The sequence below is a fragment of the Astatotilapia calliptera genome, chromosome 7, assembly GCF_964374335.1.
Source record: "Astatotilapia calliptera chromosome 7, fAstCal68.1, whole genome shotgun sequence".
Taxonomy (NCBI): domain Eukaryota; kingdom Metazoa; phylum Chordata; class Actinopteri; order Cichliformes; family Cichlidae; genus Astatotilapia; species Astatotilapia calliptera.
The window spans coordinates 48347510-48371847 of NC_137428.1; the positions used below are offsets into that span (position 1 = coordinate 48347510).

The following is a 24338-nucleotide window of genomic DNA, read 5'->3' on the forward strand; positions in this document are numbered from 1 at the left end:
GTGGATGGACTGTAGATAATTTAGATGTGATGTTTTATCTCCTCGAGGCCAACTAACAAACTGAGAATTCAACAGTCTTGTGAGCCACACTTTGTGACATTGCTCTAATAAACATAAGGCTCTAATAAGGATAATTTGGCACTGACACATGGCAACACTTCCTTCGTTATTTGGTCTTCATTTTTATTTTTGGAAGCTAAAACACTGTACCCCCACCATGCTGAAGGGTTTCTGGTTAGTTAACCTTTTTTCCCCAATGACAACCACAAAGTAGTTTTGAAAGCTGGAACAAAAAAATCCTACAGCACCTCCTGTGCCCTCCACATGAGGGCGGACCCAAGGAGCTTTTTTTAACTAAGCATAGCTGAGCCACAGAGGCTCGCTCTCGAGTCCCTACCCCAGGCCTGTCTCCAGGGTGGTATCCTGGTGACCTGTCCTGGGCAGGGTAAACTGGAGCTTTGACTTCAGTTCCTAAATGTGTGTTTTGGACAGATGTGTTCTGTGTGTAGTGCTTACGTTTGCAGACACAGGCTCGATCCATCATCCAGATGAGGGAGGAGCAGTACTCGCAGTAGGTGGGGATGCTGTACTGAGTGGACTTGAAAATGTGGCCGTTGTGTTCCTCCACCTGCAGGGGGCAGCAGACCTGCCAGTCAGCTCAGTTGACATATGAAGCAGAGACTGCATATAAAAGATGTCTGTATCTACTAGGGGTGCAACGATACTCGTATCGATATTGAACCGTTCGATACAGTGCTTTCGGTTCGGTACGCATATGTATTGAACAATACAAAATTTGTAATTTATTTTATCAACTTTCCTTCTGACGATGCTGTCTGTGTTGAGCGCTCAGTGAATCTGCGTTCGACTACTCCGCCTAGGCTGCACTGTCGAGCGAAGATCCACTGAGCGTTCAACACAGACAGCATTGCCAGAAGGAAGAGCGCAGGGCAAGCTAGCGAGACAGAAGTTAAGCTATCCTTGCAACATGGCAAATTGAACCTCCCCCACCCTCATTCAGATCTGGCGTTTGGAATTATTTTGGTTTTCATGTGAAGTATGACCCTGAAGGTAAGCGCGTCATGGACTAAAGTAAAACAGTATGTTGGATGTGCCACGCAATGCTCAATTACATGGGTGGGAACTAGTGTGTTAGCGCAGTTAGCTCGTTAACGTGTTGGCCGTCTAGCCCCATGCAGGGGTAGCTCGTTAACGGAGATTTGCCGTGTTGTGGCGTTAACATCATTTCAACGAGATTAATGCTGATAGGACTAGTGGGAACACAACGAATATGACTGCACATTTACGCCGACATCATCCTAGTGCAAAGACAAGTGGAAGCAGACAAAAACAACAAGCATGCATGCTACAAACTTTACCCGAGTCATTTAGACAGCCGTTAGCACATGATTCTCCTTATGGGGACCTGATATGTTTAATATTGTGGCGAGCTCAGACAAGGAGGAGACGGAGGTTTCGTTTGGTCTTGCTTCCCGTGAGCTAGCCAGGGAGCACAGCCGTTTATTGACATCTGCAGAAGAACACTGCCGCTAGCTAACTGCTCAGCGCGGCAACCGCATAGCAACAACAACACACAGGGCACCCTCTGACCCCGGAAGGACACACCGTCGCATCGAGAGGGCGTCACCCGTCACTATGGCAACATAAACAAAACATAACTGTACAAACAGAACCCCGAACAGCCCTGACCCGCTACATAGCCCACACCTAAGGGGTCAGTCGTCCCCGACGACCCCATTACCCCACACAAAGTCCTGCAAATGTCCAGGTGCCTTCTTTTGGCGCACCGGGGAAAAGTCACTCGGGTCAGAACATGGGGTGCCACCATCATCCCACTTCCGACACCAATGTGGCGAGCTCAGACAAGGAGGAGACGGAGGTGTCGGTTGGTCTTGCTTCCCGTGAGCTAGCCAGGGAGCACAGCCGTTTATTGACATCTGCAGAAGAACACTGCCGCTAGCTAACTGCTCAGCGCGGCAACCGCACAGCAACAACAACAGCAGCACACAGGGCGCCCTCTGACCCCGGAAGGACACACTGTCGCAGCGAGAGGGCGTCACCCGTCACTATGGCAACATAAACAAAACATAACTGTACAAACAGAACCCCGAACAGCCCTGACCCGCTACAATATGCTGCTGAGAATATAGCCCAGAAGAAGCGTATAGTATAGCTTTTATTTTGGAAAGAGCCATTTCTCTGTAATAAACTCTCTTTTCCAAAGATGAGCGATTCCTCAATCAGATACAGGTGTTACCGCGCCAGATCCGCGGCCCCGACCGTAGTAAGGAAACCTCTGGCAGTTACTTGAAGGTTCCGTAACTGACTCGTAGCCGGCAACAGCTTACTATACAGGTCAACTCCGCTAGCAAAAAGATCGAAGGAGGCGTAGGAAACTGCTTCACCGAACTTTATTTCTTCTCTAAGGCACGAACACCGCATACAGTGGGCTGAAACAGTTTACTCACAGCGAGCATCGCCGACACAACTCTGGCTGTCGAGGGAGTTATTATATTCCTTTTATTTCTTTTCTTTTCGTCTCTTCTGTAGCTAACCGTTACTTTTTCCCCTTCTCCGCTCTCTCTCTTCACACACACACCAGGCAGTCCCGCTACACACATCCCGAATACATTTCCCATCAGGCTTCATCCTTAAAGGGCCATGCCTGTAACACAGGGCTTGCAAAATCGCTAGCCCGACGTCCCGGGGCTAGCGATTTTTCCAGTCGGGTTACCAAAATCTATCTCTGCCCTGCCCGTCGGGCTATCATAGGAAGGAAAAATATGTCAATGCTTTTGCATTCTTTCGGAAATGTAGCTGGGTAATTATGTCATTGGCATCGGTGAGCCACTGTCAATATGTGACATATTCAAATCGCGTTTGAATTTGCGCTTGTTTTTTGCTTTCACTTTGCAAATGTCCAGGTGCCTTCTTTTGGCGCACCGGCCGGTCATGACCGGCGGGGGAAAAGTCACTCGGGTCAGAACATGGGGTGCCACCATCATCCCACTTCTGACACCAATGTGGCGAGCTCAGACAAGGAGGAAACGGAGGTGTCGTTTGGTCTTGCTTCCCGTGAGCTAGCCAGGGAGCACAGCCGTTTATTGACATCTGCAGAAGAACACTGCCGCTAGCTAACTACTCAGCGCGGCAACCACACAGCAACAACAACACACAGGGCACCCTCTGACCCCGGAAGGACACACCGTCGCAGCGAGAGGGCGTCACCCGTCACTATGGCAACATAAACAAAACATAACTGTACAAACAGAACCCCGAACAGCCCTGACCCGCTACATAGCCCCCACCTAAGGGGTCAGTCGTCCCCGACGACCCCATTACCCCACACAAAGTCCTGCAAATGTCCAGGTGCCTTCTTTTGGCGCACCGGCCGGTCATGACCGGCGGGGGAAAAGTCACTCGGGTCAGAACATGGGGTGCCACCATCATCCCACTTCTGACACCAATGTGGCGAGCTCAGACAAGGAGGAAACGGAGGTGTCGTTTGGTCTTGCTTCCCGTGAGCTAGCCAGGGAGCACAGCCGTTTATTGACATCTGCAGAAGAACACTGCCGCTAGCTAACTGCTCAGCGCGGCAACCACACAGCAACAACAACACACAGGGCACCCTCTGACCCCGGAAGGACACACCGTCGCAGCGAGAGGGCGTCACCCGTCACTATGGCAACATAAACAAAACATAACTGTACAAACAGAACCCCGAACAGCCCTGACCCGCTACAATATGCTGCTGAGAATATAGCCCAGAAGAAGTGTATAGTATTGCTTTTATTTTGGGAAGAGCCATTTCTCTGTAATAAACTCTCTTTTCCAAAGATGAGTGATTCCTCAATCAGATTTATTTTTTTAATTACTTTTGTTTCAGCAACATTAAATTTAAAAACTGTAATTTTGAGTTAAAATATATATTTATAAGTTTAATAAATGACAAATTAAAAAGGCATGAACATTTTTTTTGTATCGAAAAAATATTGAACCGTGACACCAAAGTATCGAACCGAACCGTGAATTTTGTGTATCGTTGCACCCCTAGTATCTACCACTCAGGTTTGTGAAGCCCTGTTTTAAATCTTTGCAGAACTGGTTGCAATATCTGCTTTTTATGATTGATGGTATGAAAGTAATTTTTTCTTTGAAACTAACAAACTCACAATATCAGTTTCCTTCTTCCTTGACTTCTTGCGTTCTCGTTTTGGAGCCTGAAAAAAGCAAACATGACAAAATTTGTTTTCTCTGTATTTCTTACCAGTAATGCCTTAAGATTAGCAATTTTATGATGTTATATCCTATGAAAGAATTTCTCTGTTATCATTTAATGAATTCATCCAGATGTTACTGGTCTTACCCTGCCGATGGTTCCCTCCATGGGCTTATACTCCGTCATGAATTCATCCAGGAACACCTTGAACGTGTTGACCCACACCTTCACGGGTGACTCGCTCCAGTCTCTCTGCTCCATACGCATCGTCTTCTCCAGGATGTGCTCAAACAATGCGTACAGATCCTTGTAACGGATGCTTTTACCATCATCCATCTGGTGGCGAGGAAAAAAGAAAGGAAAGGACGCAGAAAATGTAAATCTAGTTTAAGTGGCAGCATCTCGGTTTTTAAAATCTTCCTGGTCGTGTGACAGCAATGACAGAGTAAAAGAGGGTGTCAGACTCACAGCGAGGGCAGTGGAGTACGAGTTGAAGATGTTGATCCTGAATTCCTTCAGCGCTTTCTTAAAAACAACATCCACCATGGTGTCCTTTTTACCATCTTCAGAATCAAGATCGGCAATCTGAGGGAGCGAAGCACACCAAAATAATCTATATGGATCAATATGTGAATCGGAGTTTGGGGTGAACTGTTCCTTTAATTCTGTTTGATGTTTAATTTACACAGACAACCACATACGACACGCTGCATGAGAATTTAAACGTTACGTACTACGAGGTAACCCTTACAACTCTATGAACAGCGAAAACACACAAACACTGCTCTTTGTGTGAGTCAGTGAGGCGTGTGCGGCCTTTGCCCTCTCACCTTCTTCATGAGGAAGTCGTTCATGCTGCGATAGTCGTGGGCCGAGGTGAGGATGTGCAGCGCGTCATTCTGCCACTGGGCAGGTTCCAGAGCGATGCTGCTGATCTTCACGCTGCGACGTCTCTTCATTTTGGGAGACGGCTCCTTGTTCTCCTTACTGTCTCTGACCCCCCGAGATGAAGCCGCCTCCAAATCTGGACTGTGAGGAGGAGATGGGCCTTCTGCTACACAAAGACACCAAAGGTTTAGGCTTAATTCATCTAGGAATAAAATACACAATTTTTTTGTTTTGTTTTCCATTAAAAACGACTATTCCTTATGCTATACTGTGCACTTCTACTCTTCACAAATTTATTACACCATGTCTCAAATTTACTGCCAGAACAAATTCATGCTTGCAGCTCTGATCCTGTTTTTATTCACTTGTGTGTACCGCACATGGGTGTGACCAGGATATTCTGGAAGTAGAGCTCCTCTTGGAAGTCTTTTTCAACATTTAACACAGCTGCTATTTATGGATCGGTCCTGTTCACTTGTGCCTGGTGATCTGTGTCAGAGGCCCATCTCTCTCTGCAGTCTTCTCTCATCAGATGGCAGATGGCCGTCCCTCCCCGAGCCTGGTTCAGATAGAGGTTTCTTCCTGTTAAAAGGAAGTTTTTCCTTCCCACTGTCGCCAAGTGCTTGCTCACAGCGCCATCCGATTGTTGGGGTTTTCTCTGTATTATTGTTGGGTCTTTATCTTACAATAGAAAGCACCTCGAGGTGACTTTTGTTAATGTGATTGCAACTGACTAAAAACTAGTGTGCTCCTGGTTGCTCTGCCTTTAAGCTTTGAAACTCTTGAACTGCTGAGACACAGCTCTCTCATCACCAGCAATGATCCTTCATATTAAACCTGCTGTTCTCTGCATATCCACATCCATGAAGAAATCACAAAGCAAGAGGAAGATCCAGAAAGCGATCTAGAAACAGCAGCAATGCTGAGGCTGTCCAGAGCTAATCAGGTGACGTATTTCATTTTTATTTACAGTTCAGAGATAATTGTGAGCACATCTAGCGTTTGCATGCTTATAAATCTGCTCAGAGGCTGTATGTGGCATGCTGAATAGCTTTTATTTTTACCATGTGTTTCTCCAACTTCACTCATGATGGCCTGCTTCTCCCTTGACAGTTTTTTCTCACTGTGTTTCGTTTTACTCCAGAATCGCATCTTCCCTCTCATCCTGCTGAAAAAACAAAACAAAACAAAAAACTTCAACATCTAGCATAAAAAGTAAGATGTGACAAGAGAAAGTTGAGGAAGATCTACCTTCCATCTTGACTGGAGGTTTTCCTGAGGATCTCCATCTTGCCCAAGTCCCCTGATGACATGGTCTTATGGATTTTCTTCTGGTCTTTGTGAGACGACTGGAGAGAAAGATACAGTGAGTGAGAAAGACCACAAAACATATTTATAATCTGTCAGCTGACACGACTGTGACATGTTTTGATTAAGAATTCTGCAGAGTTTTATGGTTTTAGCAGAGTTTATTTGCAAAACTACAACTACTAAATTACTACTTCGAATAAATAAATGATCACATTAACTTCATGTGAAGAAACTGAAAAAATCGGCACCATAAACATGCACAGGCCTGATAATGAGAGTGTGTGATAGGCAAACAGAAGTCATATGTGTTAGACTGTGTAGGAAAATCTCATTGTTAGTGAGAAGTTACTCTGGTCCAGCTTTAATTGGCTCCAGCATGCAGGAGCAGTGCCGTGCAGTGCAATACGAGATGTTTTGTTTCAAGGACGGGTCAAGTTTGGGAGGTCAGAATATGAGAGAACAACGTCTTTGACCACATCACACGAGTCAAACAAGTTTGCGCTGGGACAGTCTGCGTTCAGTGCTGTAAAAGAAGAATATCTAAATAAACTCATTCTGAGTTTTAGCATTTTATTTTTCCTTCATGACAGATGCAAAACTGTGAGCAGTTTGGTCTAAGAGGATTTGTAATTTAACATGGTGAGGGGGACAACCACAGGTAGATAAGCTGAGGCTTCACCTATCATGTTGAATTTTCATTCACAGATACCACTGAGCTGTTTTTTACATCTTCTACTATTGTGAACCTATTGTGCTCAGTTTTAGCTCCACACTGTTACACATACCGTTTTCTCTAGCCAAGCTCCATTCTGTAGTCTTGCCCTTGCTGTAGGTCATTAGTTCAGTGTTTGACCTACGCATCTTTCTTTTGATTGGCTTACGCTCACAGACAAAAGGTTTAAATGGCAGGTGGGTGTGGCTTCTGTGCTGAGATGACCATATTAGAGATGATATTATCCTCTGTAATACGTCTGAGATGGAGGGTTTAGAGCAGTCTGAAGCTCACGCTTTAGGCTTGCAGGGATTACTTGATCTGTGGACATGTTTGATATGAGCTTCCTTCATTGTTTCATTACATATTCAGGGCTGGAGCTACACACCGACTCAAATAGCTGCTTGTTAAAACCACAGTGTGCTTCCATCACGTCACAAAGCAGAAATTCTCTCTTTAACATCAAAGTGAGCTCACTGCACTCAAACGACTTCCACAGTCGCCAGATCTCAATCCAACAGAGCACATCTGGAATGTGGTGCGACGGCATATTAGAATCATGAATATGCAGCACATTTATGCGTGACACTATCATGTCAAGATGGATCAAAATCTCCAGGAAGTGTTTCTAGCACCGTACTGAATCTGTGCCACGATGAATTCATCAGTTTAGAAGGCAAGGTAACTAATGACCAATGAGTATATATCACAGGAAATATAGGAAAGCATAATAGGTTCAGGTTACGAATAATTATGAGCTTTCAAAACTTGATGACTTTGCACTTCACTCTGTAAATCTGTAAATTTTGTATCTAATGAAACAATGCAAGCGAAGTGACCCTGTTGCATTTAGAACCTGTCTGAATAATTTAAGGATGATGACATTTTTGCAAAGCACATATTATCTGAATTAAACTAGCTGATAGAGCAAAGTGAAAACGGTAGTGTGGTCGAGAAGCTTGGACTTAGTTTCAAACTAGCAGCCACCAAAGCAGTGTGCAAGGCCATTCACAGCACCAAGTGACCTTTATCAGCACTGAGGAAAAACACAAACAGCGCTGCCATATTTAGCAGAGAAACATGTTTTTGGTCTGACAGCGTTGAAAAACTGAAAGTGGGGTTAGCAGTGTTAAAAGGCTCGTCCCCCTGTCGTGTGGCCAGATGCACATGAGAAGAAGGTAGAGAGGGGGACCGAAGTGGACAGGTTACTCGCACGGAGGTCAGGTGACCGCCGCAGACCCGGTATTTTACCATCTCGGAGTCACTGTGACAGTCAGCGTCGGGGTGGGAGTGTGGGGGAGACAGAGAGGGGGGCAGCGTGCAGGAGTGGGCGGGGATGTAGTATTCATCATCGTCATCCGACTGGGTCGCCCCCTCTGAGTTACAGCGAGTCAGGAAGTCGGAGCGCGTCCGGGACATTCGGGCTTTCTTTTTGGGGCCGGGGCGGCCCACCTGCTTCCAGGCAACCATAAGAATATATCAGCTGTGTGTGTATGTGTGTGTTTGTTGGCGTGCTTGTATTTACTTGTTTTGTGTCTTAAACTTGACTCAAAGTAAATAAAAATCTCAATCTTGAGTCTGAACTGAATGAGTAAAGATAACAATAATTACGATGTGCAAATGAAATTAAAGTGATGTGTAGAAGCTGCAGGCTCCTACCTCTCTGCTTCTGGATCCAGCAGACTTGGAATCATCTCTGAACATGGCGAGAGATCGTTCCTGGTTCACCAAATCCTTATCGGACCTGCATCAAATCACCACAGTTTAAAAGGTCCTACTTTGAGTTAACTGGTCTCTTTAAAAAGCGCTAATGAAGTCGACTTTTTTTTGTAATGAAGGAAAACTGGTGATACAGATTTGGGGAAATGAATCATTAGCCTTTAAACAGCACTGCAGGCTTGCAGCTGTTCATATTGCACTTTCAAAATAAAATGACTCGGATTAAGTGAGTTGATTTTTGGCATCTTCTTTAAGCAATTCTTCTTAAGCATCTTCTTTTGGCCATCACAATATTTAAGGGTTATGTTCACCAGCTCCAAGGGATGAAACTGTGCACCTATCTGGCCCAGGTTGTTCTATTGACACCATATGAAGACCTAGCTTAACACAACTGTGCAACTATCCACTGGGACTATTCACTCTACACGCCTCCTGCTTGTCCTGGCTAACTCAAAAAGATTCTCCCTTCCAGCAGATAAAGACCCCTCCACCCCCTCCATGGAATAGACCACGAGGTAAACAGTTTGCTTTGAGGAGTTTTCTTCCATTCAATCGAAACAGAAGAGGCACTGCAGGTGTGTCCATTTAAATAGCTTCAGTGCACTCTGGAGAGGCAAATATACGCCTCGGCCCTGCTAAACAAACACAAAAGCACAGTTTACTTACTTGGAGAACGGCAGCTTGCGCCTGGGTGGGGAGAACACAGTACTAGAGGGTTTCTCCACCATGTTCACAATCACAGTCTGGGCGTTGCTCTTCTTCTGGGCCTTTGGAGGTTTGGTGTCCAGGACCGGGCTGGGGGCCTCCTTTGCTGACCTAATCGTCTTCCTCTCCTGCAGAGTGGGGAGTACGGCAGGAACACTGCATGTGGGCTTCAGGGCAATTTTGATGTCCATCTCTGCGGAACAAATCCCTGGACCTTCCTGACTCTCTCCACGAGTGAAGGGAGCCTTTGAAGACTTACCGACCACAAATATGTCTCTCTTGGCTTGGGTGGAAACGCCGAGAGGCTGCTCCCTGTCTGATGCTATCTCAAGGCCTGCAATAGGGGTCATTTGGGCATTGGGTGCTCCTGTTTGAGAAGCTCTTTCTAGAGTTTGGGCTGCCAGCAGCTCTCCCTCTTCCAAAGGACTCTCTTTCTGCATACTGATCAACACCACTACAGGCCTTCGAGACGTGGACTCCCTTCTTTCTCTGTAAGAACTGCTGGGGCTTTCAGATTTTGGTTCATGAGCTGGACTTTGGTCAGAAGCAATATAAAAAGTTGCCCTCGGGGCCTCCACTTTGTTTGGCAACTCAGTCACAGGCTTTTCATTATAGTTGGAATCTCTCAGCCCCTGCTGAAGTTGAATATCCAGCGTCTTGGGCTGTTCCTGAAGTACACTGAGCTGAGAACTATATCCTCCGGAGCCTTCAGTTTCCATGTCTTCCACACTGAGAACTTCAAAACTTCCTTGACTAGCCGGGGACCCTTGGGGTGAATGTCTGTGATGCTCATCCTGTTGAGAGCTGCTGCTGCTGTTTGGGACCGGGTCTTCTGGCAGCGAACCCCCCAAGCTGGTACTTCGGACTTTAAGAAGCTCCAGGCTGAACTGTGCCTGCTCCAGCTCTCTCATTCGTCTGCTCTCTCGTTTCGACCGGTTCTTATGGCTGCTCTCGTCTGTGCTCCTGCTTCGCTCCAAGTCATCTTCTTTTTCCATCTCTGCTCCATAAAGTGAAACAGACTTAGAGTCTTCGGGGAGCTGTGCAGAGATGTCCTGGCCATAACTCTCCAGTCCGGATGAGGCGGGCTCTCTTCTTCCTGCCTCCATCGCTGCTGACAGACTTGTTTGTTCACCAAGTCTCTCGTGCTGCTCCTTGAAGTCTCTAAACCTGGAAACAGTAATAGTGAGGAAACAGAAGCCTATTATCCACATAGGCACCACCATGATTTTACTTCCTGTGCCAAAAACTTGGGTTTCTACACATTTTCACATAAAACACCACTTGGTGGCAGCAGATACAACTGTGAATCCTAGACTGTGCATACAGACAGATAGCGCAGGTGTCCCTTTGGATTGTTTGAAGTGTGTTCAAGTTCAACACTGTTTTGTTTTTTTTAAACCAGCAATAAGGTCTCCAAAGTAGCCCTGGTTAGAATTCCTGTGTAAATCTCATTGGCTGCATTTTGTTTAAATGCAACAATGTTAATGTGTCAGTGCATCAGTCCAACTATACAAATAAACACGCTGTATTTAAAAGACACTAATCAGTTGATTCAAACTACCTACAAGCTCAACTCCTTCACTCACCTGAGTCGAGCGAGGTATCCTCTGCTCCTCGCCTGTAACTGTATCATCGCTGCGTGCGTTCTGTGGTAACGCCTCCTCTCCCTGGATCCCTTCCAGGCTGTCTGAATTGCAGTAGCTGCCAGAGCCCTCCGATGGCAGCAGTTTTTCCAGCTCCTCTGTATGACGATCGCTGAATCCCGCCAGTGCAGGAACTTTCTCCTCTCTCTGTAACCCCTCCAAGCCGCCTGCAGACACAACGCCGCTCCCTCCTCTACGCTCAGGTCAATGGTGGACTGCCTGAAGAGGCAGAAACGCCACCATCGCTGAAAGAGAAAGAAAAGCACGGTGAGACAAAATAGATGTGAGGGAAAAAAGTCAGGCTGGGGATCCTTGAATATGTTGAGCTAAGCTTTGAATATTTTTTTTAAAAGAAAAAGATGCTCATCCCCCTTTGGGACCACCTAAAATATGTGCATATCTGTGAGGCTAAACTGACGCAGTTTATGTAAGAGATGTATGAAATTTGACGCCTGTTATTCATTCACTATGTCAAATCAATATGATGCAGTATGACTGACACCGCAGGAATGTTTGATTCAGAAAACTCCTCACGTTATTTTGATTAAGCCCAACTCCAAAACTTGAACTGTAATCTTGGAAGGCCCACGCAGAAATGCAACCAACAAGCACAGAATAAAAATCCCACATGTGACAGTTTATGTTTCGATGCTCTGATATTCTCTCGTAAAAGTTATCTGTGCCTGAATGGATCCTGCTCTGGAATGACCTGGTGTGTTTTCTTTCAGTCTCATGAGGATTTGGACAGCTTCTCTCCAAGAACTCTTCCAGAAAAAACAGAAAGAGCAAATTTGTTGTCTTTCATCCTCTCTCTACCACTTAGTGCTGCATCGTTTTTTCCACAGTATTTACTCTGTAGCACACGTGTTATTTCTTTCTTATAACTCATTAAAAATGTAACATATTCAGTCATCATTTAATACAGTAGCTTTATACTTAATTTCATACAATTTTATTCGTATAGCACCAAATCACCAAAAACCTATCAAAAGCTTTCATGGCTTTTGCTTCCACTAGATCGATCGTGCTCACCAAAGTAAGCTAAATAGCAACTGACTTTGGCCTTTTAGATGAAAACACACTGCTCTGGATTTATAACAAGACAAATGAAAGCTGAATACACTCAGGCAAAGGCGGTGCCTGACTCAGGACATCCACTGGAGCATTATCTGGTATATGGATGCAATCGCATTAACATGGATTTTGTGTTAGAGACTTTGCTAGTTAAAGACCAAGAAGACAAATATCATACTTTATATCCCGACGCAGCATCATTGAAGGTCAGAGCTCTCCTGTGAGGACACAAGTGCTTATCATCTCAAAAGGAGAGACTATGTTTTAAGAACCATGACACTTAAAGAGTTAATACACAGCTATTAATCATCTAATGCTTAAACAGTCCCAGACTGGATTAGTGATACCCTTCGAGCATTAAGGAGAACAGAGGAACAAAGCTACAGAATTGGACCACTTCTTAGGCCCATCCCATCACAGCGTCTCACCTGAATGGTGCACGCAGCTCGTCTCATGTTGACAAAGTGCTTCCTCTCCAGAACTGCCCTGAAGCGGCGCTGCAGCATGACGATTCTCCGCAGGACCTCCTGGTGCAGGAGGGTCTGAAGACGCTGGCGCTCGGCCTCGCGCAGGAACACCTGCATCATACAGAAACATTAGGTAAAGTGAAGTTGCTGAAGTCCACTGCATGGGACATTTTAAAAAAACATATAGAGAGAAGGACAGTCCATTTATAATTTCCAGAATTCGTACCATGGTGCTGCCCACTTGGTACCCAGCAGGGGGCAGGTGGATCCGTCTGAAGAACTCCCTGACGCCCGACTTTGTGGGGCTAGTGCCCCGAGGCAGCAGCACATGGAAGTGATGCACAAAGTCCTGAAAAAAGGATTTTTGTATGTTCATTTTCTGGTGATTCATTTTGTGATGAAAATACAACATTAAAAACGTGTTTTGTTACATGAAGACAGAGTTCTGGTTAAGATTAAATACAGCAAGGAAATCTAAACATCATGACAAATGTTATTTTCTCAATAAAGTAAAACATCTTTTAAGCAACATAGTGATAACATGGCTTTGGCTGTGGATCTGCAGCGCAGTTGCGTTAGGAGGGGATTACCTGAAAGGTGTACTTGCTGCTGTAACCTGATTGTCTGATCCGGACGGTTTCCAGCATACCTGTGTACCTCAGCTGTCTGAGCACCAGACTGTCGTTGAAGCGCAGCGGCAGCTAAGTGGGACAGAAAAACAACAGGAGCGCTTAAACACAATCCAGCAGTCGGTCACTAAGAGGAGTGGAGGCTATTCTGCAGGAGCGATCACCTTCTCAGCGTTGGAGCGAATGCACTTGACAAAGTACGGCTCCGACTGATCCAGAGTCTCCATCAGCTTATTGAGCGACGCCTGCACACACAAACTGAAATGATCACACTTTTGCTCTTTGTTGTTACTGATGCTGCTGCACGTGCTCGTGCTGCGGTCTGCTGTGTCACCAGTGTTGTTGTAATTCTTTGAGTGCTCCAGCAGAGGGAGAAAGCGGCACTGACCTGGAACTGAGCGCTGATGCTGGGAGGCTTCTTCTTCTTGTGCAGATGAAGCAGAGACTTGGTGATGCGGTCGTGGAGCGTCACGCTGCTCAGGTAGCGCAGAGACTTAATGTCCAGCAAGTGCTGCGCACAAAAACCCGGATCATTTACAAACCTGTGTATCACTGAAGTGAATGAACACCTACTAAGTTTTGCGTAGTGTCAGGTCAGCGTCTTACCTTGGGAAGAGTTGGTTTAGTTTTGCAGTTTTTGTTTCTCCTGAACATGAGAAATTATAATTAGCAGATATTATCAGCAGACTCAACAGCTATTAACATCTTTTATTTCCTCTGTATTAGTGCTGATACGCTCTCTTATCCCTTCTTACAATCCAGCCTTACAGGCCTTACAGTATGCTGGGGGAAAGCGCCTTAAAAACCATTGCTTTAAAGACAGCCTATTATACTTGTCTGTATTTTTTGCCGGCTATACTCTATACTGTTACAGTGACATTATATTAAACATGCCAAAGTTTTGATTCATGAAGTCTGTGTGTGTGGATAATCCCTGTGACTCACAGTCTGCTCAAAACGGCTGCTTTTAGACAGCTATTTCCTTCCTTGGCTCTGTATGATGTTAATGACTGCAGATAGCCCTCAAATGGGCACGAAGATCTGGCTGTCAGCACCAGAAGCCTGACACATCTGCCGTTTAAACCTCCAGTTTACAACTGGGGAAGCCAATCAGAAGATTCAGACAGCGTATGAACAGCACCAAGTTAGAGTGTAAGATATCCAAGGAGTTTTTAAAACTGTGACTGACGCAAAGCTACTTTAGTAGAGTCCAAGAATAAAATTAGTTAGCAGGAAATGAGCAGAATAGGCTCCATTTAAAGCGTATCACTACTAATATTAGACCAACAGGGGCGGGCGAAGCTCAGGAAGTAGAGTGGATTGTCTACTAATTGGAAGGTCAATGGTTTTAAATTGCTCCTGATGTATTGTGTGAGTGTGTGGGTGATAGATAAAAGAGCTTGAAGTGCACAGAACAAAGCACTGTATGATTGCGTGTGCATGGGTGAATGCATGCTTGCAGGGTAAAAGCGCTTCGAGTGCTCAGCGTGATATACTGGATTGAGAATTATCAAAAACAAACAAGCAAACAAAAAGACTACTGTGACTTTGTGATATGTCACTCACATTAGAATTCCCTGAGCTCTCTCTAGGAGCTTGCTGTTGTTCGAATTGAGGAAGATCCCATCTTCTTCCAGCGCGGGGCTTCCCATTGAAGAGAGGCGACCCGACCTGGAGGTGCGACCATTACATCCAACGCTGTAGCCATCCCTACAGGGAGGGAGGAAGAGTGAAGATCAGCACAGAGGCATTTTATTTAATACTAATAATACACACTCGAACTTACCAGCTGGCCTTCTCATTGAGGGCGTTGGTGCCTTGAAGATCTGACAAGGGGGTGCGGGGATTCTTCCTGGTTATACCTGGATAGGAAGTGGTGAAGGGAGGAAAAGGAAAGGAAATACAAAAAGGAGTCAAAGGTCACAGGGTTTATCAACACCTACATCTCACTCACCCCGTGTTTGAAGCCACAGCATTAAGATCCAGCGCTTAAGGGTCTCCACTAATCCCCTAACTCCAACTCTCTACCGTTCTTCGTTTTCACTGCTCTAACACACTTCTTCTTTATACATGACAAACAACTATCTTCAGGGCAGTATCTCTGTCCCACTTGGACTCTATTAGAGTGGCTTTGCTATCTGAAACAAGCTATTTTAGCCTTCTTCTGATTGGCTGCCCTAAACAGCAGGTGCAAAAGAAAATTGCCCAGATTACCCGTAATTTGGGCATTACAGATATTATCTTAACAAGGCTCTTTCAAAGCAAAATATAAACATTACAGTATATGACTGTTTTCACAGGCTTACTTGTAGTAACCATGACTAGTATACAGATGTCGAGGTGCAAAATCATCAGACTTTCTCTTTTACAGGAAAAAATAAAGACTTGAGAAATTCTCTTGGGAATTTCCTTTGAAATGAGTTGCATTGCTGGAAAGCTGCTAAATCCCACTTCTGCAAAGTGCTGCTTTACAACATTAGGATACATGACATGAATAAACACACTTGAAGTATGCAAAAACACACTCAGGCACACAAATGTGATTATCAGTGCTGAAAGGAGTGATAAAGGACGGCCAGAAAAACCGTGGGTGTCATTAAACCCTTCTGGTCTACAGAGACCTGATTCATTTGTCCGATCACTCATGCGTGGGAAAATTTTTGGTTATGAGCTTTGCTCCTAGGCTGAGTCAATCTGCCCAGAGCTCAGAGTGACCCACATACCTGATTTCTTATTAATGGCTGCAACAGAACCAGTTTACCGGGCCTCAAAACCACAAGCCACCCATTATGATCTATACAGCACAGGATTCATTCCTTTCATTAGGCCGAGCTATGTGCCTTCTTAACTCACAAGGAATCAATCCATTTAAAAACCTCTTTCACAAGGATCACCTTCCAAACTCTACTTAGATATGAATCATAACAATTCAATATAGTACCATTTAATACATAAGTGAAGATAAAACACATTAAACCTCAAAAATTACATCAATTTTCAAAAGAATGCCTCTCATATTCTTAGCAAATTGAATTTAAATGATCAATACCAAAAAATATTGCACGCTCAAATAAGTGCTGACCTTTCAGTTTTACAGAGGGTCCCTATTATTCTGGCTTCAAATTTATTGAAATATTGACCCTGCAAACCTATCTTTAAAATCTGACAAAACAAATCCACATATGAGGACAAGCGAAATCCCACATCCTTATTATTTATAAGGATAACACTCATCATACGAACGTGAAGGGTGCAATATGCAAGATTATATATGCAAGAAATATAGCTTTGTGTCAAAGACATCTGTGTTGTATATCTACTGAAGTTGGGATAGTATTCAGCTAGGACCAGCTGTACCTTTCCGTAATACCAATTTATAGCTCAAGAGGAGCTACTGACTCATCCTAGTGTCCAGTCTGTCGAACTAACACGAAAAGAAGAAGCAGCGCTCCCCAGAGATTGTTTTTCACTTTTATACAGTCTATATACAAAGCAGGCAGTCAATAAATGAAACAAAAACATGATGACTGCAGATCCTGGGAACCAGCAGTAATGTGTGACCTGCCTTGGATTGCGTTGAATCCATGCAAAGCCTACCAGGTTGCCTATGCAGGCAGCTGATGTTGTTGCCAGCTTTTATACTTCTGCATGACACAGTGTACTGGTGTAAATCCCAGTGTGTAGGTGATAGCATGTACAAAACTCCTGCTAAACTGCTAAGACTAGCCAGACTCTCAAACTAATGTGTTTGTAAGTGCTACACTTTTTAGTGACATTCAACACATAATTTGTTTATGTATTGTTTTTGGGAGATTTTCTTTCTCTTAGACTAGTCGACTTGCCTAAATACTTTCTGCTATTTAAAAAACTAGCGTCCAAAGATTAGCATGGTAGGCTAGTTGGCGATTCTAACTCAGTTGTAGGTATGAGAAATATAAAGTGCTTTAGGTGTATAGACAGGGGTGCACATAAGTGGTCCACAGGTGCGCATTCGCTGTCAAAATAAAAGACGTGCACCAGATAAAAAGTTGCAACGCGCGTTTGCGTCCATATAAAAAGCACTGTTTTTGTCCGCTAGAGTCGGATTTTCACGGCATATTCTGCACCACATCTCTATGTGTTCATCATTTGTTTGAAGCCAGCTCACCTCCTGCAACTACTTTTCCGAGAATACACGCTTCTTTTGTGGTTCGGACTCCTTCTGACATTTCTTTGGAGGTAGAGGAACACCAAAGTAATTGCTTAAAGGAGCTTCTTCGACATCTTTAACAGTTCTAAACAAATGTCTGTCCTCCTGAAAATCTTATGTACGCAAACACGCGTTGCAACTTCATATCTGGTGCACGTCTTTTATTTTGACAGCGAATGCGCACCTGCGGACCACTTATGTGCACCCCTGTGTATAGACTGACCTGCCGTATGAACATATGGTTCATTATAGTTGATTTGTAGTTTTAAGTGCCTTGAGTGGTCAGTTAGACTAGAGTGCTACAAAACTGTGTGTAGGCTGCACTTTTAGCCTAGCATCGCTTACACCCGCAGCAAGCCTAGTTTGCCTTTCAAGTCAGTCATGGAGGTTGGTTGTTGACTGATGATGTAACAATTATTGGCAAGTGAAACAAAAGAAAGCCACACTAAGAAACAAAAGTAACACTGCCACTTCTAGGCTAAACTGTTTCACATATTCCACCTTTGCAAAACAAAAAATCATAAGTAAGGTGAGGAATAGAGAAAAACACAAATAACTAATACAAACTGTTATTTCAGTTTGATCAGTCTCAATTTTTGGTTAATAATCCATAAAACATGAAACATGTATGAACAAAATACTGCAAAAATCCATGACAATCCTTTTGCAGCACAAAACCGTATCCATGGTGAAATCACAGTGTGTGGGACTGAACTGAGGCTGCACACAAGTCTCTCCAACTTTCTTCCCACCGTCTATTAGTATGAATGTGTGCAGGAAACTCCGGTTACTTACTGTATTTCTCATCTTTGCATCTTTGAAGGATCTCGAGGCTCCGCTGGTGAACAGGGTGGTGAAGAAAACTGAAGCTGTCAACGGTTTTAACAACAGCACAGGGAACTGCTGCATCATTCCCTAAACCAGAGAGAGGGAGAGAAAATATGACAGTAAAGTCCAGTCAAGCATCTATCAGGAATATTAAACATAATAATGGTTATACTGTGAGTGGATTAAGTCACTAAGCTCTTTGGAGTTTGGAGGTTAGATCTACACAGAGAGTAGATAAGCTGGGAATAATGAACCAACTCCATCACAACAACCTACTGTCATTCAAAACCATGAGTCAAATGCTTATGAATGCCGACTATTGATTTTTAATACTGAAGGTTTGACGTAGTTCCTCTGGTGCCCACTGTAGTGGTACCGAATCTGTCCTCACAGAATCTATAAAAGATTGAAAACCTTGCTAAACTTCCTAAAGCGAACAAAAGGCAAAGCAAAATTTTCAATTGTGGAAGTTTGTAGCCGAGCTCCTGTTCAACCATGAGCACACCCCCCTGCACTTTTTACATAGCCTGGCTACTTGAGTCCCGACTGAAGACAGAAAGTTTATTATGATAAGGTAAATACACCAACTAACCATGTACAAATATTTAAAAAGGCCCACATCTTAACAATCAATCATTTTTCTGTAGCTCCTACTGTCAGCTTGGTTAATATTTGCGATGCGCAGTTTAGCTTATGGAAAACAATACTACACACCTGTATACTTAATATATTTGAATGTATAGCTAGTCACTGTTATCCTCATTTTGGACAAAGAAATGTTATCAAATAGTAATCTGAGACAAACTCCGAAAGTTTCTGTAAATATAATTTCTTCTGAAAATGAATGCAGAAAACACCATAAAAGTATCTGTAGCACCTGCAGGTAAGTTAGTCTTTCGTAACAACTATAGGGGGAGAGAGTGCTTTTACTTCAAGTCTTCATACCATAATTACCTGACATCTAACATGGCTTGCTGTGCTGTTATTTGTACACACAGCCCAGCCAACAGTTTTGGATTATGAAATAGTGTTTTTGGAAGGTTTCCATGTCTGTACACTGCACCCATAAGTTTTCAGATGCAGCTTGCTAAACCAAGCTTTCCAGTGTTAGCTAACAGCTTTAACAGTCTACTCTCTCACCCATGTGTGGTCACATTTAGCATAAAAAAGTTTTTTATTTTTTTTAAAGAAGTTGTGGCTGCAACAGCCATCTTTTATATACAGTCTATTATGGCAGAACATTTTTTTTCCTGGCCTTTAACTTTAACGGTTTACTGCATATACTGAACCTGCAGGGTGTTCTTCACCTGTTTTTTTGTGGGTGTGTCTGCGTCCAGCCTCCCTGAACGCCACATGAGCTCTGAAGTAAGCGCGGAGCACGGCCCAGCGAAAGGTCGCCACGGGGTCGATTCCCATCAGGCCGCAGATGAAGGCGTTCTTGCTGCTCTTGAGCAAGGCCACAATGTCGGGACGCATGTGGTCAGTGTTCTTCTCCCTGAAGTCCTGGATGAAGGAAAGACGTGTTTTCAAAACTGAGTAACAGCCTATTTCTTTCATTTAAAGAAGAACGTTAGGCAACCTTTGTAGGACTAAAGCATGAAAGCACAAAGCTGAAGTATTACAACAAACAAGGACCTTAGTTATTGCTGTGGCTGCGATTTTATTTCTTGTTTGTAAAGCTGTGGAAAGGCACTTGGCAGCAGAGTTTGCAACTATTTATGGGCAAATGTTTCACCTCTTTTCTTTACTCAGTTGTGTGGATAGAGTTAAATAGCTTGCATGATAGCGCCATCGATTTTCATCTAAGACTTGGCAAGAATGCAAATACATATTAGTATCTAAAATGTCAAAATATTGCTTTAATCTTCAAAGCCATAATTAAAATGAAGCAGTTTTACAGCCTGTAAATATGTACTTAATTCACGCTTGTTGTCATGCACCTTTCGCTTCACATTAAGCACGAGGTGAGGAAAAATCTTCTCACACATCCATACGAGTGGAGAAACACATGCCCCACGCCCTCTGCCCCATCTGTCTGTAAGGAATGAAATATTCCAACTTGAAGTGGTGCTATCATAACAAAGCTTGAACTATAAACCCTTCTCTGTCCATATGAAACAAATCAGCTGTGCGCTCGCTGCCGAGCCAACGTCAGGCACATTTCACGTCTGCGGCTCTCGCTGCACGGTTTGCACCAAACGACTCACTGGCTCTGAGCAAATATAAGATATTTTTCCACAGCTGAGATAACCAGCTGTTATGGATTTATATTATACAGTGAAACAACAATACGCTCGATCCAGTCCAGCACATGTGCTTCTTATCAAAACGCAGCTGGGAAACGAGCAGAGAATTAGATCTAACTGCAAAAATAGGTCGACAGAACAAGCAGATCTGCGGCAGGGTTTCAGGATCCATAAAGACTCGAGTGAAGTGAGACAGCTCAGACTATCAAAATCTCAATTTGATGCAAACGAAAGGTAGAAAAGTGGATGTCAGATTCCGAACTGTAGTTCCTGGCTTCATCAGTAAATTGATGTTATCACTGGAGACATGTCTCCTAACACTTTATTTAAAATGAAGTCCGCAGCAAAATTAACAGATATCAGTGGAAAAAAATCTCTTTTTTTCACGTAACTGTTTGTGCCAGCGTGCTCGGTTTAATGCCTAATTTTGGGTTCATTTGCAGCTATTAGCAGGTGGGGCCGTTCTGTAAATCCAGGGCAGCAACAGAGCAAATGGTACATAAATCCTGGATTACTGTTACAGTTGGCTGCCCTGAGATTATAAGCAATTACCAACACGTGCAGGGTCGGGGACACGGTGAAACTACAACGCTGAGGCTAGGATGATCATCGGTGGTGACGTGCTACTGTAAAAAGCAGATCAGATCTTTTGCATGACAGCAGAGACTCGTCTTACCTTGACTCCGTACTTGACTTTCCCAGCGTAGTGTCTGATGATGAAGGCAGGCTCCATGACAGTGGGGAACTCGATGTAGCTGTTTCCTTCATGCTGACGCTTGAACTTGTCCAGCAAGGTCTGATTGGAAGCTTGAGGGAAACTGCAAAGACATTGATTTCATCAGGCTCGCATTCAAAGTCTCTAAAGACCAAAGTGGACACACTTTGGTCTTTAGAGACTTTTTATCTTCTGATTATTTCAGGAAAATAAAAAATAAGTTACAAACATTACCACCACCTGCCACATTTTTCCCACACATCTGCTTTCCTGCACTTCTCAAGCGCTCATCCCATTCCTCTAACCCCAAGAGATTAAAACTCCCTGTCACATATTTAATCCCATGATTTAAATTTAACCACAAGGGTGCTTACGAGGCCTCCACTTGCACATTCTTCTTTGGTATTTTCACCTCTGCTTTATGGACATTTAAGCCATTAACTACTAACCTCTGCTGGCTGGATCAACATTCCTGGAGATGTTTCATATCACCTCTCCTCCCTGCACCTCCAGACCGCCCTGCCTACCCAGGTGGAGGTCCTGAAGTTTGATGCTGTTAAAGTCAAAATGAGCCCCCACACTCGTCTGATTCTGCAGTAACATAATCCATCTCTCCAGAGGCCCTGAAGGCTGCACTAGCTGTGAGTGATGAGATCTCCAAGAGACTTTCCTTCTTTTGCTATAGTCATTTAGCATGAAGCTCCTTCCTGCGGCAGCACAAACCCTGGGAGAGATCCTGTCTGCCTCATTTTTTTCTTCAGAGATCCCCCTTTGACCCTATTTCTTCAAAATTGCTTCCCCACACCCCAACACGCACACACGCTGTACGAACAAATACATACACGGCATTCGGTCCACTCCCAATGTTATTACATCCAGATGAAGCAGCTACGCTAAGTGGCAGGTAAGATGACAGCTAACATAGATAAATATGGTTCCAAAGATGCACCGCCTGGTGTGTTTTTCTATGCGAGGGGGCTGGGGGAGCATTTGATTTGATTTATGAAGAAGAAAGATGCCGAGACAGAGAGCTGACCCGCAGTACAATGTTTCACCATAGGAAAGGCAGAGAAAAAGCACAACCTGTTACAGTAAAAGTGGGGGAGGAATCAGTATATCTTTGGTTAAACCCTGGTACGAGTCCCAGTGTTGGTATCGATCAGGCTAATGAATGAAAAGCCTGCAGAGGGAGCAATCGGTCTCTTCAGTTTAACAGATGCACGAAAGTAGTTTCCGTGTAGTGTGACCATCATTGATGAAGCACACTGCAAGGGGACAAAGTTTAAAAGCAAGAACCAAACTGCAAGCAATAAAAGACCTATCTATACTCTGCTCTTCAACTGGTTTCACCAATAATCAGCTACATTTATATCCTCTCCTCATGTTTAGTGAAAATCCCAATAATCAGACAACCCATTTGAATAAGCACTTGGCAACAGTGGGAAGGAAAAACTCCCTTTTAACAGGAAAAGAAACAGGAAGAAACTATCTAACGCAACTGGTTAAGTGTGAGGGGAGGGAGACAGGACAAAAGACACACAGATTAATGATAACCAATGATTAAAAGCAGAGTTGTGTATAAACACAAAGAGAGCAAAAGCAGGTGAGTAAAATAGAAACACTCATGGGAAGCCCCCAGCAGCCAAGGGTCTATTGCAGTATAACTAAGGCTACGTCTACACTAGCCCGGATAAATTTGAAAACTGTGTTTTTGTCTGAAAACGCTCTGTGTCCACACTAGCGTTTTCAGTCGTTTTCACAGAGTTGTGCGTCCACATTGAAACAGACGAAAACGCTTATGTTCCAGTACTGCGCATGCGTGAAACGCAAGAAGATTCGACCTGCCTCGTTTCTGTCTGCCGTTTATTTACTTTCCGGGTCTTTGAAACGTTGCGGCAAAATGTTGAGGAAAAGTTTTTTTAAATGGACTAACAATGAGGTGGAGTTGTTGCTGCGAGTAACACAAAGGTACAAAGTTGTAAAAGCGAGTGAGAATAAAATAATTTGAAGAAAAGCTATCTGGAGCATGTACAGACTGATATTAATCTTTAATAGGGCTGTCAAAATTAAGTGCAAACAAAACAACTGCTGTATAATGCCCTCCGCTATCTTAGTTTAATTGGTCACATGACTGCATCACATGACTAAAATGTGTCATCCGTTTCAAAACGTCTCCGAGTTCGCTGTCCACACTGCAACGCGAAAAACGGCCTTTTCAAATGTATCCGCTTTGGAGAGCTTTTTCAAAACGCTGTGTTTTCCTTTACCGAAAACGCCGTCTCAGTGTGGACCAGAGGCCAAAATGGAGAGAAAAAGATGTGTTTTCAAACGAAAACGTATTAGTGTGGACATGGACTGAGGAAGGGTCACCTGAAGCCTCCCTGAGAACCCATGCTCAGTTTTCAGGTCTCTGATTCCATTTTATAGTTGATAAAATACACCATTTCCCTTATAACACATGGAGGAAACCAGCAGTTGTGCAATATCTTGCAGAAAATGGTTCGACTGACAGTTTTAATGATTATCTAGTAAACAAACACGATCCATGCTAATCAACAGGTGCCGTACTTGCACTCCTCGTCCAGCAGGTGGAACAGAGCTGTGGGTTTCTTGCTGATTAGGTTGATGCAGCCACTGTTGTCGATGTAGTCGATGTTGTGCCAGGTGATGCCCTCTGCCCTGTACTCTTCCTGCAAGCAAGAACAAACAGACAGGAGAAGGATGGTCAGTAACTTTGCGAAACACAAATGAAGCGAGACAAAAAACCCGTGTGTTAATGTCTTTGATCGCTATGTAGCTAAAGTCTGACAGGATTTCTTGCATATGCTGTTCTTCTGAATTGCTTTCATATTTTCCCACAGGCATATCTATCAATCAGTCTCTAGCTGCACTACAGCACGAGAGGTTAAGCATCTTACACACGCAGCAGAGCTGTTTACCAGCACTGCAACCAAACATGTTCTGTTTTGCAT

The 24338-nt window shown here is 43.9% G+C and overlaps 1 protein-coding gene across 13 annotated transcripts in view; it reads right to left on the reverse strand.

Annotated features, from left to right (window-relative positions):
- LOC113026413 (unconventional myosin-IXAb-like) overlaps positions 1-24338 on the reverse strand; it is a 153062-nt gene that overhangs the window by 10731 nt on the left and 117993 nt on the right. For 9 of the 13 annotated variants that reach the window (XM_026175186.2, XM_026175185.2, XM_080303796.1 and 6 more), the window contains 23 exons: positions 23935-24056; positions 21328-21469; positions 19713-19908; positions 18373-18492; positions 15175-15250; positions 14955-15098; positions 13995-14034; positions 13777-13899; positions 13553-13633; positions 13350-13460; positions 12986-13108; positions 12721-12870; positions 11162-11463; positions 9537-10742; positions 8811-8895; positions 8403-8606; positions 6380-6477; positions 6193-6296; positions 5071-5294; positions 4709-4825; positions 4388-4576; positions 4194-4241; positions 517-628 (listed from right to left, as the gene is read on the reverse strand). In XM_026175186.2, the coding sequence (XP_026030971.1) occupies positions 517-628; positions 4194-4241; positions 4388-4576; positions 4709-4825; positions 5071-5294; positions 6193-6296; positions 6380-6477; positions 8403-8606; positions 8811-8895; positions 9537-10742; positions 11162-11463; positions 12721-12870; positions 12986-13108; positions 13350-13460; positions 13553-13633; positions 13777-13899; positions 13995-14034; positions 14955-15098; positions 15175-15250; positions 18373-18492; positions 19713-19908; positions 21328-21469; positions 23935-24056 (4117 nt within the window). The remainder of the gene's footprint in view (positions 1-516; positions 629-4193; positions 4242-4387; positions 4577-4708; positions 4826-5070; positions 5295-6192; positions 6297-6379; positions 6478-8402; positions 8607-8810; positions 8896-9536; positions 10743-11161; positions 11464-12720; positions 12871-12985; positions 13109-13349; positions 13461-13552; positions 13634-13776; positions 13900-13994; positions 14035-14954; positions 15099-15174; positions 15251-18372; positions 18493-19712; positions 19909-21327; positions 21470-23934; positions 24057-24338) is intronic. The other 4 variants (XM_080303795.1, XM_026175179.2, XM_026175180.2 and 1 more) reach the window with 3 other exon arrangements.